At 44.5% G+C, this 18,899-nt stretch overlaps 1 protein-coding gene across 1 annotated transcript in view; it reads right to left on the bottom strand.

Annotated features, from left to right (window-relative positions):
• Positions 1–18,899, bottom strand: part of MTMR12 (myotubularin related protein 12) — a 71,287-nt gene that overhangs the window by 26,575 nt on the left and 25,813 nt on the right. Inside the window, exons 2-7 of the mRNA XM_032337681.1 lie at positions 15,810–15,870; positions 13,009–13,151; positions 11,377–11,449; positions 10,499–10,629; positions 8,622–8,715; positions 4,857–4,986 (exon numbers count right to left, since the gene is read on the bottom strand). Coding sequence (XP_032193572.1) covers positions 4,857–4,986; positions 8,622–8,715; positions 10,499–10,629; positions 11,377–11,449; positions 13,009–13,151; positions 15,810–15,870 — 632 coding nt within the window. The remainder of the gene's footprint in view (positions 1–4,856; positions 4,987–8,621; positions 8,716–10,498; positions 10,630–11,376; positions 11,450–13,008; positions 13,152–15,809; positions 15,871–18,899) is intronic.

The raw sequence follows: 18,899 nt of genomic DNA, 5'->3' as shown, positions 1-18,899 counted from the left end.
TCTCTTCTTAAAAAGAGTCATTCATCAAAGGGGGAAAAATGCCAGAACCAAGTATATTAGCATATGCAGCACGCAGTGGCTCCAGAAAGGACGCTGCACAGAGATGGACAGCTCTGCACCTGTGAGGGGAGTCCGTGGTGTCCTCTCTTGTCCCAGCGAACTACTAGGAGGTTCCAAGGGCTCTCTGCTGTGAGGCTCCCCATGTCCACAAACAGCTAACTCTCTCTCCTTGAAGAGCTGTCATTTTAACTCATCAGGACGAGCTTTCAAACACAAAATCAACAGCCCTTCCAAATACAGGACGACATTATTACTGAAGGAAAGTTGCCCGATCTGCTCTGACCTAGCCTTCATTAGGGTGAGGAAACCCTCAGAGGGACAGCAATGTCTTCCTGGAGCAGCGACAGTTCAGAGGCTCCCCGGTGTGACACATGCCCACAGGATAATGGACCTTCTGATACCTTGACAGGGAGGCAGGATGAGAGAAAAAAGGCTTTTCAGGAGAAGGAAGACTGGTACTAGAAAAGTTAGGTCTGACCTTGGGAGAAGATGAAGTAGACACTCAGTTTCCTGTTATCCAAACTGACTGGAGTGTCTGCTAACTACTGAAGGAAGGGCTTTCATTAATTTACTCATTCTGTTTCCTATTTATTGAGTGTCTCCTAAAACCAGGCACTGTACTTGGTACTGAGGATACAATGATGAAAAAAAAAAGTGTCCTTGATTCTCCAGAGCTGACAGTTGCAGAAACAAACATTTCCAAATGGTGACACAGATAAAAATAAACTCACAATTGTAGGAAGTGCTGTGAAGAGAGGCATGAGCACAAAGAAAACCCTCCCTGAGACCTGACCGAGTCTCGGGCAGGCTCCCTACGAAAGTGACACCTCGGCTAGGATCTGAAAAATAAGAGGGAAGCAACTACCCTTGTGCTGCTAAAAGCAAAAGGAGCATCCCAGACCGGAGACCACACAGAAAAGGCCCATGATGGGGGGTCGCTATGATCAGAGAGGGGAGAGAGGCCAGTCAGGCAGGAGTCAAACCATGAAGGGCCATGTAGAGAATAGAGAATGGGTGCTGGGGGACCCAAGAGGGTGGTGGTGACCATGTAGGCAGCACCACAGCCGTCCAGGTGAGAAACAAAGCACAGCTTGCCCTGTATCCTCCCCGAGACAAAAAAGCGTGGGGGGAGAGGCTGTATGCATGGCTGGGGCAGTCCGAGGGGCGTGTGTTTGCGTTGACTGCTCCCACCGCTCAAATCTTGCTAAAGCTCCATCTTCCCTGCTAACCGCTAATTAAAAGCTCTTTTCCTTGGGGCGCCTAAGTAAAACTCAGTTGGTTGGGTGTCTGATTCTTGATTTCAGCTCAGGACATGATCTCATGGGTCCTAGGATCAAGCCCCACTTCAGGCTCCACAGTCAATGGAGTTTCTGCTCAAAGATTCTCTCCCCCCACACACTCACACTGTGCTCTACCTGAAATAAAATAAACCTTTAAAAACATCCTGCCCACCTGCCTTTTCTACCAGGTATATTTTTGATGTGCTGACAACCACACAAATACCAGTGAATTTATTTATTTACCTCTATTTTAAAATATTATTAATATTAATTAATATAATATGCTGACTATATTATTAATATATTAGTATTAATTTATTATATATTTTATACATTCACATTTGAATACCAATGAATTTAATCAGTATTGGCAGGATTTTTTAAAAACAATTCTTGGAATGGGGATGCCTTCTACCAGTGTCAACATCATTTTATAAACTATCACCTTCTCAGTGAAGGGGTTTATAACCCCTTTCTGAGCACGAGCTAGCTTTCCCTTTTCAAGCTCTGGGACTGGGAAGGCGGGGGGGGGAGAAAGGCAGGAGGGGGGACATGACATTTGCTCTGCAGGCCCCTCCCCACTGTCATTCCAGATTGTGCTGTGTCAGGAGAGTCAAGTTTATAAATGTCTGTGACTGGGGACGCCTTCGGCTCAGGTCATGATCCCAGGGTCCTGGGATCGAGTCCTGCATCAGGATCAAGCCCCGCATCAGGGAGCCTGCTTCTCCCTCTCCCTCTACCTGCTGCTCTCCTTGCTTATGCCCTCTGTCAAACAGAGAAAATCTCTTTTAAAAAGAACTACAGATTTTATGACATTGCTAGCAGGATGTTGGGGAGTATGTTCCAAAAATGAGAAGATTCAAGCTTCTAAAAAAAGGATTATGCAGAGGTGCCTGGGTAGCAGTTGGTTAAGAGTCCAGCTCTTGGGCGCCTGGGTGGCTCAGTGGGTTAAGCCGCTGCCTTCGGCTCAGGTCATGATCTCAGGGTCCTGGGATCGAGTCCCGCGTCGGGCTCTCTGCTCAGCAGGGAGCCTGCTTCCCCCTCTCTCTCTCTGCCTGCCTCTCTGCCTACTTGTGATCTTTGTCTGTCAAATAAACAAATAAAAATCTTAAAAAAAAAAAAAAAAAAAGAGTCCAGCTCTTGGTTTTGGCTCAGGTCATGATCTCAGGGTTGTGAGATCAAGCCTTGCATTGGGCTCCACGCTCTGTGGGGAGTAGGCTTGAGATTCTCTCTTCCTCTGCTTTTCCTGCTTATGCACATGCGCATTCTCTCGCAAATATATAAATCTTTTTAAAAAAATAATATCAGAAGTCTTTTTTTTAAAGATTTATTTGTTTGTTTCACAGAGAGAAAGAGAGAGAGAGAGAGATCACAAATAGGCAGAGAGGCAGGCAGAGAAAGAGGAGGAAGCAGGTTTCCCGCTGAGCGGAAAGCCCCATGTGGGGCTCGTCCCAAAACCCTGAGATCATGACCTGAGCCGAAGGCAGAGGCTTAACCCACTGAGCCACCCAGGGACCCCACAAATAAATAAATCTTTAAAAAAAAAGTACTGGGGCGCCTGAGTAGTTCAGTGGGTTAAGCCTCTGCCTTCAGCTCAGTTCATGGTCCCAGAGTCCTGGGATCAAGTCCCACATCGGGCTCCTTGCTCGGCGGGAAGCCTGCTTCTCTCTCTCCCACTCCCTCTGCTTCTGTTCCCTCTCTCGCTGTGTCTCTCTCTGTCAAATAAATAAATAAAATATTTTTAAAAAAAAAGTATTATGCAGAGTCATCCTTTAAAAATGTAGGTCAGAGGCACCTGGGTGGCTCAGATGGTTAAGCTTCTGCCTTCGGCTCAGGTCATGATCCCAGGGATCATGGGATCAGGCCGCCGCACATCGGGGCTCCCTACTCAGCAGGGAGCCTGCTTCTCCCTCACCCTCTACTGTTCCCCCTGCCTATGTTCTCTCGCTCTGTCAGATTAATAAATAAATTAAAATAAAATAAAAATGTAGGTCAGATCACATCCTGCTTCTGCTCAAGCTTTTCCTCACTGCGTGATAAATGCTGAAAGCCTCCTCCCCCTCGCCATCCAACCACCTTGCCCTGCCCTGACCTCACCCCCTACTACTCAGTCCCTTGATGGCTCCTCTCCAGCCCTGGACTCCTTGCTGTTCCTCATGGAAGCCAGACAACACTTCGCCTCAGGGTCTTTGCCTCTACTGTCCCTTGTGCCTGACCAACCCTCCCCACCACCACCTCCAGCACTCCCTAGCCCCTGTGATCTGTTTTTCCCCATAGTACTTATGACCTTTTCCTACTCTCTAATCACTCATTTATTCTGTCACTGTTTTCCTCCCACTACAGTGAAAGTTCCAGGAGCGTGGAATTTTTAGGTTCTTTATTTACTGCTGTTATCTCCAGTAGCCAGGACACTACCTGGTACACAGTGGCCATGTGAAGTTTCTTTGCTTTTAAGATTTACCCATTTATTTGGGAGAGAGAGAGAAAGAGTGTGCACACAGCGGGAAGGACGGAGGGGGAGAAAGAGAAGCAGGCTCCGCACTGAGCACAGAGACTGATGTGGGGCTCCGTCCCACGACCCCATGGTCAGGACCTGCTCCAAAACCAAGAGTCACACACCTGACTGTGCCACCCAGGTGCCCCATCAAAGATTTTTACTGAATAAATGAAGTGCTAAGAAAAAGGAAAGTAAATACATGAAACAAATTCAAAAATGTCTCTAATAGTTTTATACTTAGACTCTATATACAATGGTAAAAAAAAGATATAAATGCACTTTTGAACGTTTTAAGGGACACCTTAAGGGTTTCTTAAACACAGTATACAGTATCAACATAGAAAACGCAGACCCCTCCTACACAGCTGATGGGAGTGTAAATGGTGAAGCCACTGTGGAAAACAGTCCGGCAGTTCCTCAGGCAGTTAAACACTGAGTTACTATGTGACCCAGCAATTCCACTCCTAGGAATACACACACACACATGCACACACGTGTGTGTGCGCATGTACACACATGCAAACTGTGCAAACAGTAAACAAATGCTCATTGCAGCATTATTTATAATTAATAAATAAATAATAAATAAATGAATTGATAAGTAACTATCCCTACCACGGAATATTATTCATCAACAAAAGAGAATGGAATGCTAATACACGCTACCATGTGGATAAGCCTTGACTACATGATGCTAAGTGGAGAAACCAAGCATAAAGACTACTTATTATCGATTCCATTTATATGAAATCTTGAGAATAAGCAAACTATGGAGATGGAAAGCAGATTAGATGTTGCCTAGGGCTGGGGTGCTGAGGGTACAGGGGCAGCAACTACTACGGAGGTATGAGGTTTTTTCTGGGGCTGATGAAAACGTATGAAAATGGACTGTGGTGACGGTTGCGCAACGCTGTGAACAGATTCGTAAATACTGAGTACTTCAAATGTGTGAATTGCATGGCATGTGAATTCAATCTCAATAAAGTTTAAAAAAAAAAAGCAGAGCACTGAACACTTACCTTTCACTGACGTCATAGCCTTCATTGACACTCACTGCTTTGTACTTGACGTTGCCTTTGGTCCTCTCCAACTCCCAACACCAGTCCTTAAGTGTGTCAAACATTACAGTATGGTTCTTGGGATCGGTGGCTAACAAAACAAATTTAAAAAGACAAAATCTGGTTGTGAGGTACAGGTATTTTAATGATGTGAAAGTGGATCCTAAGCCCTAATTTTGTCTGCTAAGCCCATTTTTATCGAAACACAGCGAGTTCACTGCTTAATCCCAACCTCGTTCCTTTTTTTTGTCATTAACCCAAAATTATGACGATGGGTCTGTCTTTTTATACTGGAGAAAAGGACTTGTTCTCATTCCACTCCTTGCAAAAGTAATTTATAGCTCCATTTTCAGTCATCTGACCATGAGATAATTTATATAACATAAAAGATCCTGTGAAGCACTAGAAGACAGGCTTGGCACAAATGCTAAAATAATAAAATATTTTTAGCCCTACCAATATGTGCATAAGATGGCAAACTCATCTGAATAGCATGTCAGATCCCTGAATGTAATTCCTCCTTCAGTTTGCAGATGCTCTGCCGACAAGAGGATTGGCCCGTGTGACACAGCTACTAACGGCCATCATCAGATCAGACAGATGTGGGGAGGGTCAGGGCTTGCCAGTCAAGGACTGCACCACGGGCATGAAGGCTTCTGCCCCTCAGCCTGCCCTGCTACTACCTGCTAGGCGGAAACGTCCAGCTGCACAATGCCTGCAGCCCAGCAGATGTGTCCTCCGTCCTCTCCTAAGCCACAGACTGCTGAGTAACACGCACCAAAATGGTCTTAGCTACTCAACACAAATCAGTTCATTCAGGCCCTTGTGCATCTCAAAAAACCCAAGCATTTTGGGGAAAAGAGTATTTGGTAAAACTTCCCATGCTATTTTATTAAAATAAAACCAGATCACAGTACAAACAAAAGTAAGAATAGTAATAAAACCAGCAGTGAAGCTTATAAAGCATGTGGCACGTGCCGGGCCCTGTTCTGAGTGCGCTACTTTGATTCAATCCTCACAGTCCTACGTAATATTAATAGCTCCATGTTACAGATGTGCACAGAAAGGTCAAGAAACTTGCCTAAGGTCACAGAGCTAAAGAATGGCAGAACTGGAACCCAAACCCAAGCAGCTATAAAGGATTTCCATAGAGTAATAAACACCAAAAAAATCTCCCCATGGACACAACTAATAGTTTAGACTCCTATTCAAGAGCAGACAATTCTTTCAGCAATGCAGGTAAGTCTTTCCCTAAAACGCCCCGTCACAGTATTCAGGACCTTTCAGCCAAAGCACATTTTGTGAATTATCACACCACAAAGTAACTGAAGATGTCCAGGCTGCAAAACCACTCACCTCTACAAACCCCTACTAAATGCAAGAGCTAACTGGTCAATCAGCATCCACCAGTTATAAGATGACTTCTCAAAAAATGGGAGTTGAAAGGAGGATTTAAAAAAAAAAAAGATGGAAAACAGAATAAAAGGTGTCACATATCCTGGGCATCGTGGCACAAAACAAACAAACTAACAAAACACCAGTAGGTGAAGAAACTACCAGAGTCAGTCAAGGTAAGGGTTTTGGAACACAGATGAACACAGTCCTGGTGAGCCAAGAAACTATCCTACTGGACAAACTGCATCTGGACCAAGAGTCAGGATATAAGGAAGAGGCAGAATTCCTAAAAACAGAGTATGATTTTTCAAATGTAAACCCAACATATGTTTATATAAATTATAGTAATTCATAAATAAATCATATCTTGTAGATCCCATATTGCAACAAGCTGCTGTAAGCCAGTTACTCCACATTTGCACGTAGAGCTACAGTGAAAGATTTGTCATTCACAAAGATGAACTTACTGAATTAAGGAACTATTTTATGTTCAGTATAACACTAGAGCTAAACATTATCTTCAGTTAGTGTAATTCTCTGAACACAATCCACCCTGAATAACATGCAATTATACTTTTAATTAACCCTTATGTAACTGGGGTGGCTGGGTGGCTCAGTGGGTTAAGCTCCGCCTTCAGTTCAGGTCATGATCTCTGGGCCTTGGGATCGAGCCCCAGGTCAGGCTCTCTGCTCAGCGGGGAGCCTACTTGCCCCCTCTCCCTCTGCCTGCCTCTCTGCCTACTTGTGATCTCTGTCAAATAAATAAATAAAATCTTTAAAAAAAAAAAAAAAAACCCTCACGTAACTGACTGCACCCCATGCAATCAACAATTTATAATCTTAACAACACTTCAACGGAGGCTTTAAACTGCTGTTTTGAAAATGAGGAAACAGATGCCCCAAGAATTTAGTGTCCTCCCCAGGATTACGCAGCTACTGAGCAGTTGGGCAAGGATTTGGACTCAAGTGGGACAGACCCCAAAACTCACAGCTTTTCTACTAAGTCACCATAGTTCCCAAAATGCAACCTGCTCTCTCAGATAGCTACATCTCTGCACACACTGATCCTGCTGCCGAAAATACTCCTCTGTCCCCACCAGACACTCCCACATCCTCCCCATCAGCTCCAGCACAGCCTGTGCCCCGCGATAGCCTCCCCCTACCACCCGCAGTGTGACCAGCCCCTCCACCAAAGGACACATCTCTCAGCTGTCTCTGCTTGATGTGATGCTCGCAGAGGACAGGGATTTAGTCCTATTCACTTCCATCCCCAAGTCCTGTCCCACAGCAAGCGTTCAAAAATGTTGACCCAAGGAGCAGTTCAACCCTAGCCTCCAGAAAGCACCATGTACCCTGTTAAACTAACACAGCGCTTCCGTGACGAAAAGCACATAGCACGGAGTCACTCGACATCAACCTGATGTTCAGACTGACTGGCAGAGCGAGTACACAGATCAAGGAGAGAGATGGAGAGAAGAGAGACATCTGTGAACACACTGTACAATGCTAGGCATTATTAATAGCTAATTCAAATGACCGAAGTTTCTTAGTTAAAAGACTGCTCCCTTTTTCAGTGAACTGAATGGAAAACATGGAATTTTACGTTATGTAACCATACTTGCTTTCTCATGTACAACTGTTGCATTTCCCCCAAAATACTTGCTACAGAGTATGTTCTGGTTGTTTAAAGGCTTTCTAGAATGCAGGATATTCTCTACAGTGTTATGAAATGAAATCAAATACATTAAGGTGGAAAAAAAAAACCAGCAACAAACAGGATTATTTTAAACTTGTCTGAATTTTGTTTCTCTACAGTCTCACATTCCTCATTTTAGTATGTTGATCTTATCCTTCAAAAGAAACAATCATACCAATAATCCCTCACGAAAAAGCAAATCAACCTAAAGATAAATTAGAGCAACAAAGATCACAGGGAAAAAAAAAATAGAAACATTTTTTTTTTTTTTTTAAAGTAACTTGAATGACTTACCCAAGCAAGAGGCGATCAATTGCCAGGAAAGAGGAAGAAGAAACTCATGGATGAGTTCTTTTTTTTTTTTAAGATTTTATTTATTTATTTGACAGAGACAGAGATCACAAGTAGGCAGAGAGGCAGGCAGAGAGAGGAAGGAAAGCAGGTTCCCTGCTGAGCAGAGAGCCCGATGTGGGGCTCAATCCCAGGACCCTGAGATCATGACCTGAGCCGAAGGCAGAGGCTTTCACCCACTGAGCCACCCAGGCGCTCCTCATGGATGAGTTCTTGTCTGCTAGTTTCAGGTAGGAATTTAAAGGGTGTGCCCACCTGCAATTTAGAACCCAGAAGACACTCACCTGTATTGTTTTGTGTAGCAGCTGCATAGGAAAACAGAAATAATCTTTTAAGCAGTTTAGGAACCTGGGTATGATGAATTATGCCACTGACAATCTAGAAGAGAACCAAACAATGGGTATAGTCATGCTTTTGACAGATAAATACTGAGTTGTCTAGGTTTTCAGTCACGCTAATAGGCTCCTATGGGCAGCATGTAAACTCTGAGGTCCTTATATTATGATACTATCTTTTAGAATAACGCCAAGTAAACAGAATGTTAACAATTCTGTCTGGTTTTCTAAGAGCTTTGAATTTCTAGGGGAAGTTTAAAAATTTTATTTACTTATTTATTTGAGAGACAGAAAGAGAACAGGGAAAAGGACGGAGAGGAAGGGGAGAGAATCCCAGACTCTGCGCCAAGCACGGAGCTTGAGGCAGCGCTTGATCCCATGACCCTGAGACCATGACCTGAAACCAAGAGTCGGGATGCTCAATGACTAAGCTGCCTGGGGCACCTGAATTCCTAGGGAAATTTTAAAAAAAAATTTATTTTTAAATTTATCCATTCATTTGAGAGAGTAAGAGCACATGTTAGGGGGCATGGGAGGAGGGAGAGCAGGAGAGAGAGTATTAAGGAGACTCAGTATGGTTTAAAAATAAAAGATTTTATTTATTTGACAGAGAGAGAGATCACAAGCAAGCAGAAAGGCAGACAGAGAGAGAGGAAGAAGCAGGCTCCCTGCTGAGCAGACAGCTCAACGTGGGGCCCGATCCCAGGACCCCGAGACCATGACCCAAGCTGAAGGTAGAGGCTTGATTTGCTGAGCCACCCAGGCACCCCTCCCAGGGAAATTTTTGAAAACATAGTCTCATTTCTCAATAGCAAGGTGCTACAAAAATTTAAGTGCCACATTCAGATACTCTAAAAAACTGACACGTGTGACGTAGAGCTAGTATCAGACAACAGCCAAGACACTTAGCTATTCTGATCCACTTGTGGCCTTTAAGATCTTCTTCTAGAAAATCAGAATGAGAAATCAGTCCACTGTGCTTTTTGTTTCAAGTTTCCAAACAAAAGTATGTTTGGACAGATAACTAAAATCATCGTTCAAATGAAGTTTCTAGCTTCTCAGGGACTTTCCCTACATCCACCACTCTTTCCCTGCTCAGAACAGACACGGGAGTCATGTTTATTTTTCTAACTGAGCTACCACACTCCCTGAACGAAAACCAGGGAATTACCCGTAACTGTATAACTCAACTGAAGACAGAACGACGGGGAGCGGGCGCTCTGCACGGTTCCCCAGACGGGTTTACCAGGACAGTGGCAAGTTGTAGACCGTCGATACCTCCGTAAGAGAAACCGTAGAAGTTACAGGGACCACTGTAAGCAGTTCATCCAGTTATATATTCTGATTTGCTCCAGCAACCAGATTAAGTCTCCTTAGTGTCCAAAATCCCAGGCCTCATTTAGTAACTTGGCCTTGCCCATCTACCCCATGCACCTCTTCCTCCTTCCACACACTCCTACTGCCCAGATACGAACTCCCTCCAGGAGCTGGGGGTCTCTGCTACTACTTTTTGGAAACGCTGTCAGATGTCAGAGAAGCAGCTTGCCTCCTGCCCCCCGTTTACCACCCCCGACTCTTCAGAGGACCCAGGAGAAAAACCACTCCAAACTTCAGTATTAAAGGCAGCGTGTGCCACATAATACACGAGCATGCTTCACCAAATTCTCTCTCAGTTCTACTCAAAGCCTGTGATTATAAACCAATTTTAGCTTTACAGAGTGAAATGCTCCCCCCCCCCCCCCGCTTCGTGCAATATAAGCAAAAAGTAAGAGTCAGTGGTGACACATGACGGCAAAGAAAACCTCCAAATACATGTAACTAGTTACCCTTTTGACTTCCTCTTCTTTTGTGTACCTCAGACCAAAGTGGAACACGCGCAGGTCTTTACAGTGGATGATGAGTTTCTCAGGATATTTCTTCAGTTGTCCAAAGAGAGGCTTCTTTTTCTCATCAAACACTACACATCGATGATGAAATCAAAAAGGGAAATCATGTTGTAAGGCAAAAAGTTAGTGCTGAGGAAACAAGGCAGACTAGTCACACCTCTCCAGAGCAAGAGGAAAGGTGCTGCCTTCGATGTAACTGCCAGCAGGGGCCCCGGCTCTCTGACAATGGGCAGCGTTCTTCCTTCCTCTGGACAAGCTCAAAATGGGCTGACTCCAAAAGTTAAGATTACAAAAGATGGAGGAGAGACATGCTTTCAGGACAGTTGAGTCTTGGGTTTATGGCCAGGGGCCCCTCCGGACATTTCTCTCCCTGCCCCAGAATTTGGACCACACAGCCCCTACTGATGTTGGGATCATCATAAATGGCTACTGAATGACTTCTGAAAAAGCCCTTACTGCAAAAATATAGAAGCAAAGCAGAGAGGCTTAACCCTTAGCAGAAAGGACAGTATAGTGCAACAAACCTTTGTCAGATTAGTCTTTAGAGTAAAACCTACACACCTAACACAGCCACAGTATGATCTGCCTATAATGTTACTGCAGAGGATTGGAACAGGTTCCAAATTCAAGTGCACGCTCCTCCAGCTAGGTCGCTCCAAATAAGCCACTTTGTATCTCAATTTTCTCATTCATAAAACGGATTTAAACAAAATAAATACGTAAAGAAATTTTAGTCAACTGTAAAGGACCACAGAAATATTATCATTACCAGCTCTACTTTCAAAGGCTGGCAACACCCCGGGGGAAAAGATACTTACCTCCATAAATCTGATCAACGCAGTGGAGTGTGATGTCATTTTCCCCTATAACCTTATTCTTAAATTGGGTTTCCTAAAAGATACAAAAGGAAACAACTGTGACTCCTTTCTATGCACTATTAAACATTTATAGGCAGAGCAAATCACCATTTTCCAAACTACACATTAGGAAAAACAGAGAGGGCATAAAGAAATGGGTGAAGGTGGTCAAAAGGGACTAACTGCTGGTTATGGTAAAGAAATCACAGGCTGTAATGTAGAGCCTTGTGATTATACTTAATAAAACTGCATTGTATATTTGAAAGTTGCTAAGAAAGATCATCTCTTCATAAGGAAAACAACTTCATAACTATATGAGATAAAAGATGTTAACTAAACCTATTCTGGTAATCATTATGCAATATATACAGGTATCAAATCATTATGTTATACTCCTTAAAATAATATGATGTTATGTTAATTATATCTCAATACAATTATTGGGGGGAAATTGAGTATATCCTCTAAGAAACAAACAGGGTGGGGCGCCTAGGTGGCTCTGTGGGTTAAAGCCTCTGCCTTCAGCTCAGGTCGTGATCCCAGGGTCCTGGGATCAAGCCCCACATCGGGCTCTCAGCTCAGCGGCAAGCCTGCTTCCCCTCTCTTACTCTGCCTGCCTCTCTGCCTACTTGTGATCTCTCTCTGTCAAATAAATAAATAAAATCTTTAAAAAACAAACGAACAAACAAACAAAACCCAGGGAAATGGAGCCAGCCACATTCTCTAGGAGAGAGACGATGAAGTATGCAAGGAGAGCTGGTAAGCACTTTTTTTTTTTTTTCAAACCCAGGCATGACATGCCGTTCCTAGGCTGCTCCCAGGCAAACCGGCCATGCCACAATCACTTGGAGAAGTTAAGACTTCTCTACACAAATGCAAACTGGTGAGTGACAGCTACATGAAGCCAGGTTTAGGAAGAAAACACTGAAAGATTCAAGTTTCTGTGAATGCTGTCTGTATTTGGGCAGGACGAGGAGCCAAGCCACTAGAGCAGATGGCAGCACGGAAGACCATACTCCAAGGCAGCAAGGGGGGGCCAGGCCAGCTGGCTTTGCATCAGCAAACTGCGCTCCCCGAGTGGTGTAAGCCACCCTCTTCCCCTCACGCCACTTGCCCATTTTCTGTAAGTAGGGATGAGTCTTACAAGGACACTGCAACTCGGGGCAAAGTGAACTCAAATTCCAGTGCTGCATTCAGCATCAGTTTCATAACCGAACTCAGTTCCTCAATTTGAGGGACAGCTCAGTATACAGAAAACATGGGGAACTAGTATATCTGGGGAGATGTGAGTCCCATGAGGGATACATATTGTGCTGAAATACAAAAAAGAAGAAGTTGATGGCGTCAACCTGTGAAGTCAGATGCAAGCCAGCACGACTCTAGGCACTGGACAGAAATTTTAGAATGGTCCTGCCACTGAAAAGAGATCCCAGAGGATAGACAGCCAAGCAGCGGTAAGGACCTCTGTCCTTTGTGTTTAATGTGTTGTGTAGGGGGTGTGGGGTAGAGCCACGGAGGAGCTGGGGTGAAAAGACAATGGGGCCACAAGTGCCCTGCTCCCCTCCAACTCAGCCAAATGCAGCTCATACGTACATCGTTATCCAACGCAGATTCGTCATCGCCCAAGAAAGCGATTTTAAAGTCTGTGCAGACAAGCTTCCCATAGATCCCACGCTGACAGGAATCTTCCTGGACATACTTCAGCACCGTGCTGGCTTCACAGAGCAGCTGTTCACCTGATCGAAACCAAAACAAGTCCTCCTGAGAGTCCTCAGGGCACACACGGTATGCAAACAGTAACAGCCTCCCCAGCTCTGGTCACGGGAAAGACAAACACACGACACACGGCAGCCCTTCAGACTCTACCCTTCCCGGCACAGCAGGAGCTGCAAACCAGGGGCACGAAGGTAAAGCTGAGTGGGGACTCCTGAGAAGTGAAACCGAAATGGCTCAGAGACACCTTCACACAGGGCACTGTCCCGTCCTCTTGCTGTGAGTAAGGAAAGTGTCCAATACGCGGGAATGATCTCGGCTACACTTGCAAGCACAGAGCTCAGTGCTCCCATTACTTGGACCCAAGCAGGCGTTCCCCAGGAGTAATGCCCTCCACGTGTGGAATTAGCGGCGCTCTAGAGCTCAGGCCTGCTTTGTGGGGAGCGTGGGCCATCGCGGGGCGCATCCCTAGCCTCAGGGCCTGCAGGCGGCTTCCTCAGACACCGAGGTGCAGCATGACCACATGCATTCCGGCTCCACAGACAAGGATGGGAGGAAAAGGGGGGTCAGAGGGTTGTGGGAAAAAAAATGGTTTCCTCTCTTTCTTCACTGAGGGTGTTTCCTCTCAGTGTGTCACCTTTCCTGCTGCATCTGCAGGCGGCCCGCCTGCTGGAGCCGCTGTATTTCCTGGAGATACAGAGGACTTTACAGTCAAGAAGATTGGGATTTTGGGATACGTAAGCGTTCGCTGCTCCCTAGAAGCAGAGAAGCTTATGAGAACTGGATGTCTGGACAAGAGCAGAAAAAGGAGAAGGATATGAAAAGACATAAAAAACCAAGTGCAAATATTCTGTAACAAAAAAGAAAAGGAATGTTCTTCTCTTTCAACACAACCCTCTCCCCTTAGAATCGCCCTCTGGATATTATCTCCAATGTCTCTGAATGTACTTTTTGGCTCAAAATTCACTTGGTCTAATTTTCAACATAAAAATAAAGAAGAGGGCACCTGGGTGGCTCAGCTTGTTAAGCGACTGCCTTCGGCTCAGGTCATGGTCCCAGGATCCTGGGATTGAGTCTCGCATCTGGCTCCCAGCTCCATGGGGAGCCTGCTTCTCCCTCTGACCTTCTCCCCTCTCATGCTCTCTCTCACTCTATCTCAAATAAATAAAGTCTTAAAAAATAAATAAATAAATAAGAGTTTCAGACACTGAGACAATCCGGGAGGCATATTATGGTATAACTTTCCATCTCCCAAGGGGTTAATTACTAAGGAAATATGGGAAGGTGGCTCAGTCGCTAGGTCAGCCTCTAGAGGGACCACAGAGCTCAGAGAAAACAATGAATCGGGGCCTGGTCAGAGTTTAAAATAACTCAGAAGTGTCTCAACCAGTTCAAGGTGGAAGATATGTGAACATGGCTTCCTGTGCTTTCAACTCTTAGCGCGAAACAGCTTCTAATAGTGTCTCCCCAAGACCAGGCAACCTGGGGTCAGGCCATCCATGGCCATGTGCTGGTGACTAGACCCGGGCACGCAGCGGCTAATGCCACACCCTCTGCGGCTCTGCAGGCCCGCGTGCTGTGTCATCGCGATCCACTGGCGGGCAGAGACAGTCTCCAGTCGCGGGAGGCGGGAACTGGAAAAAATCCCAGTCTAGTCTGGGAATGGAGGCACACATCAAGTAATCCAGAGGAGAGAAAGTGCATAAAAATGAGAGTTCCAGGATCTATGACCCAAGAAAAGGAAGGACAATGTGGTATGTGGACTAAGGTTTAGGACAACATTAGTAAAAGCAAAACAAAACAAAACAAAAAACACCTTTGAAACTCAGAAAAAAATTTTTCTTCCGAGTTTCAGGATCCTAATATATTTACCAAACAAGGCGGATCAGTCAGAAACTGGTGCATGTTCATATCCTCTCAATAAACATTAGTACCAGAATGAGGCCTCTATTGCTTTGGGAAAATATACCTAAAAAGTCTAATGGGGAAAAAAGCTATTGGGATAAGAATAAAGAAAATGGAAGAAGAACCAAATTCACAGCCCCCAGGACAGCCCCACACGTGGAAGGGGATACAACCACCAAAGAGTTTCTGTCTCTGAATTCAGGAAAGAGTAAAGCTTAATTAACTTCAGGTATACAGTCCCTCTTCCATCTCAAAAATATCCAGCCAATTCAGACTCTCAGTGACGATCACGGAGCAAAGCCCTTAGTAAGCCCCAGGACCACCTGACTCTGGCACTCAGAGAGGCAGAGATCAGGGGGAGGCTGCCCGCCCACGCTTGCCCCGGGAGGCCTCGGGGGCTGTGCGAGTCCAGGGCAGCTAGAGGCCACAGGAAGAGCGTGCGGAATATAAGGCACCAGAATTTTCCCGAGTGCGGACCAGAATACTGGATGCATCCAAGTACAGCCACCTGAGAACGATCTAATTTGCTTGTGAAGGAAAAATTTCCCAGGCTTGGGTGCGGGGGGAAACAAGAAAAATTCTTGGCAGATGCTGTAATACTCAGACCTAGGTATGTAGTGACTAAACTAAAGACCTTCACATTTTTGTCCAGCTCATCCCTATTATACAATCTCTGGATGAAAACAAAGGAGCTTATATATAGCAATACTAGGGATGACATAATTTATCACTGGCTTTGAGTTGCACGTGAGGTCTGAAGCTAACAGGACCGTTACCTGGCAACAAGTGAAGAGTTACTTCCTTCTCTGTTACTTCCTTCTCGTTTGTGTGAATTTCCTAAAAGAGAAAAACAAATGGTAATATTTTTCTTTGTTTAAGGGCTCAAAATGAATAACGTAAAGTCACACTTTCACAATACACACTAAAACATCATATACCCTCAGGAGTTTTTTGTTTTTTTGACAAGCTTTTTAAAAATGTATTTTTAACTAAAGGGAGACAGAAAATTCCAGGAAATTAGTTCAATGTACTAAACTAGTTAGGACTGACAACTATTAGTTGTCCCCACTGGAGGGGCAGGGATGGGCCCTCCCTATCTAAAAGAATAAATGTCACACAGAAAGTAAGGCGGCTCCAACACAGTCAGAAAGGGAATGGGAGACATTCCACAGCATGACTCCCTTCTTCCTCCAGGGAGAACCAAGGATCAAAAACAAAAGATGACTGCGTGTTCTTGAGAGAAAATGGACATATGTAATGCTTGAAGATAAGAACAGGAAAACAGGAATGTGTCAAGTCAATACTGATCCATCTACTCTCTAGCATAACTACACGCAGTACATATAGATGGGAAAACATTCCAAATTACCTAATACCCCAAGGCAGTGCAATGGGATACAATCAGTTCTAAGAAGGAATCAAGGCCAGGTTCTTTGTCACTGTTTCTCAGTGAAAAGATCTTCAAATGCCTTCATGTTGGATTCACTGTTTGGGGGGTTTTCTTTTTCTTTTTCTTTTTTTTTTTTTTTTTTAATATTTTATTTATTTATTTGACAGACAGAAATCACAAGTAGATGGAGAGGCAGGCAGAGAGAGAGAGAGGGAAGCAGGCTCTCTGCCGAGCAGAGAGCCTGATGCGGGACCCGATCCCAGGACCCTGAGATCATGACCTGAGCCGAAGGCAGCAGCTTAAACCACTGAACCACCCAGGCGCCCCTGGGGGGTTTTCAAAGATAATTAGCAATCGTTAATGAATTAGTGGAACAAGGTAAAGGTCATACATGGGTGCTGATGTAACAAAAAGGCCTGGTGGGCCTCCTAAGGCAATCTACCACACCATTTATTACATAGTCTTCCAAAATATCTATCCTCAACCGGCCTGTATCAATCTACCAATTTATAAGAAACACTGGGTCAGAGAAACATGTTAAATGATACCATGGGGTTGCAGCCAGCCAAATCCCCACTGTGGAAAATTCTACATGACACAACCAGCTCTATTAACAAATAAAATCAGAATTTGTTTTGTTCTTTGGCATGAGGCTCTAGGTGGTAGGAGTTTCCTGAAGTTGTGAATTCAGACTGAAATACTGAACACTGAAATCATGAAGCTGAAGAAGAAAATCATAGCTGTTTCAAAAAACCCATTATTTTAAAAAAGATTTTTATTTCAGATAAAGACAGAGTATGAGCACAAGCAGGGGGAAGGGCAGAGGGAGAGGCAGATGCCCCACTGAGTGTGGGGGACCTCCACTGGGGGTGGGGGCTGAATCCCAGGACTCTGAGATCACGACAGGAGCCAAAGTCAGGCACTTCATTGAGTGAGCCACCCAGGTGCCCCTCAGAGAACCCACTTTGAGCATGCTGTATTTTAGAGATCGTTACAGTTCACATCTCAAAAGATGCCAATAAATCAGGTCCTTCTGAAGAAGCCGTGCCTCTAGACTTGGGGAGTGTCACGTCATCTGGGGATCTTGTTACCTCTGCAGGTACTCAAGCCTCATCACAAGTGTAAGGAATCAGAGTGCTAGGCATCCAGCTGAGCCCTTGGTTTTGCAAAAAGATCCCCAGAGGACTCTGATGCATTACTCTACGTTGTGCATCCTGCATACAGAAATGCTCTGAGTGTTTTGCTTATTTGGAAATTCTCATGGAGCTTTCATCATCTGCCATTGGCATGGCACTAAATTAAAGCACAATTATTCTTGACAGGTCTGTCATCTTTCTCTAAGGAGATAGGAAAACTATTCATTAAATTCACTCAGCTATTTGAAAACTAGTGATCATCTTGACTAGTGCTTAGAATTCAGTTCAAACACTGCAGCCAGCTTGGAGAGGACTAGCCCGACTACTATGTCTGCGCAAGTAGCATCTTCTAATGATAAAGAATTTATACAACTTACAACTACCTGTATCAATTCTTGAAATGGTTAGTAGACTTCTTTCTTTATATTCTATAAACAAAACAATCAGGAGAAACCTTTCAGGATTCTGTCCTAACGAAAACTCCCTTTCCCCAAACAACTATTCTCTGCTCCCCCAAGTTCCTGGAGTGAACCACTGCTTCGCCATCAAATGCCTGGGAAGCAGACAGTGGTCCCTTGAAGAGTTAATCATTTTATGTCCCCAATTAATTTGGCTGAAAGTCTAAAAGAAGTTAACCAAGCTGGCTACTTAAACTACAACCTTGTAAATTTGGTCACAAGGATGGTAAAGCAGAAAAGGCTGTTCTGGGGGCGCCTGGGTGGCTCAGTGGGTTAAGCTTCTGCCTTCAACTCAGGTCACGATCCCAGGGTCCTGGAATCGAGCCCCGCATCAGGCTCTCTGCTCAGTAGAGAGCCTGCTTCTCTGCCTACTTGTGACCTCTCTCTCTCAAATAACTAAATAAAAAATCTTAAAAAAAAAAAAAAAAGAAAGAAAGAAAGAGAAGGCTGTTCTGCAGAGAATGAGAATCATGAGAAGGTTATGTGGAAAGAAAAGCCTGCACTTTCACAGTCCCAGGCTCCACTGAGGCCCAGCCACACCTTTGCCCCACAGCTCCATGAACCACACCTGCATCCTTACAATAAATCCTTTTGTTCACCTACCTTAGTTACGGTGGCTTCTGGTTGTCACCAAGGGAATTACTGACTTAGGTCAACCGCATTAACAATACAGAAAACATCAATGACTAGAATCACATATTATAATATATCAATGTACAATAATACATCCAGGGCTATAGGATTAGGACCCCTGTCATAGCTGCTACCCCACAAGAAAGACTGGCAGCCAAGAATGAAATGCCACAACTAGCTTCTACAGCCTCAGTGTGTAGGTTTTTTTTTTTTTTAAGATTTTATTTATTTATTTGATAGAGAAAGATC

The sequence above is a fragment of the Mustela erminea genome, chromosome 3, assembly GCF_009829155.1.
Source record: "Mustela erminea isolate mMusErm1 chromosome 3, mMusErm1.Pri, whole genome shotgun sequence".
NCBI lineage: Eukaryota > Metazoa > Chordata > Mammalia > Carnivora > Mustelidae > Mustela > Mustela erminea.
The sequence above is the reverse complement of the archived record's forward strand: the minus strand, read 5'-3'. Positions and strand labels throughout refer to the sequence as shown.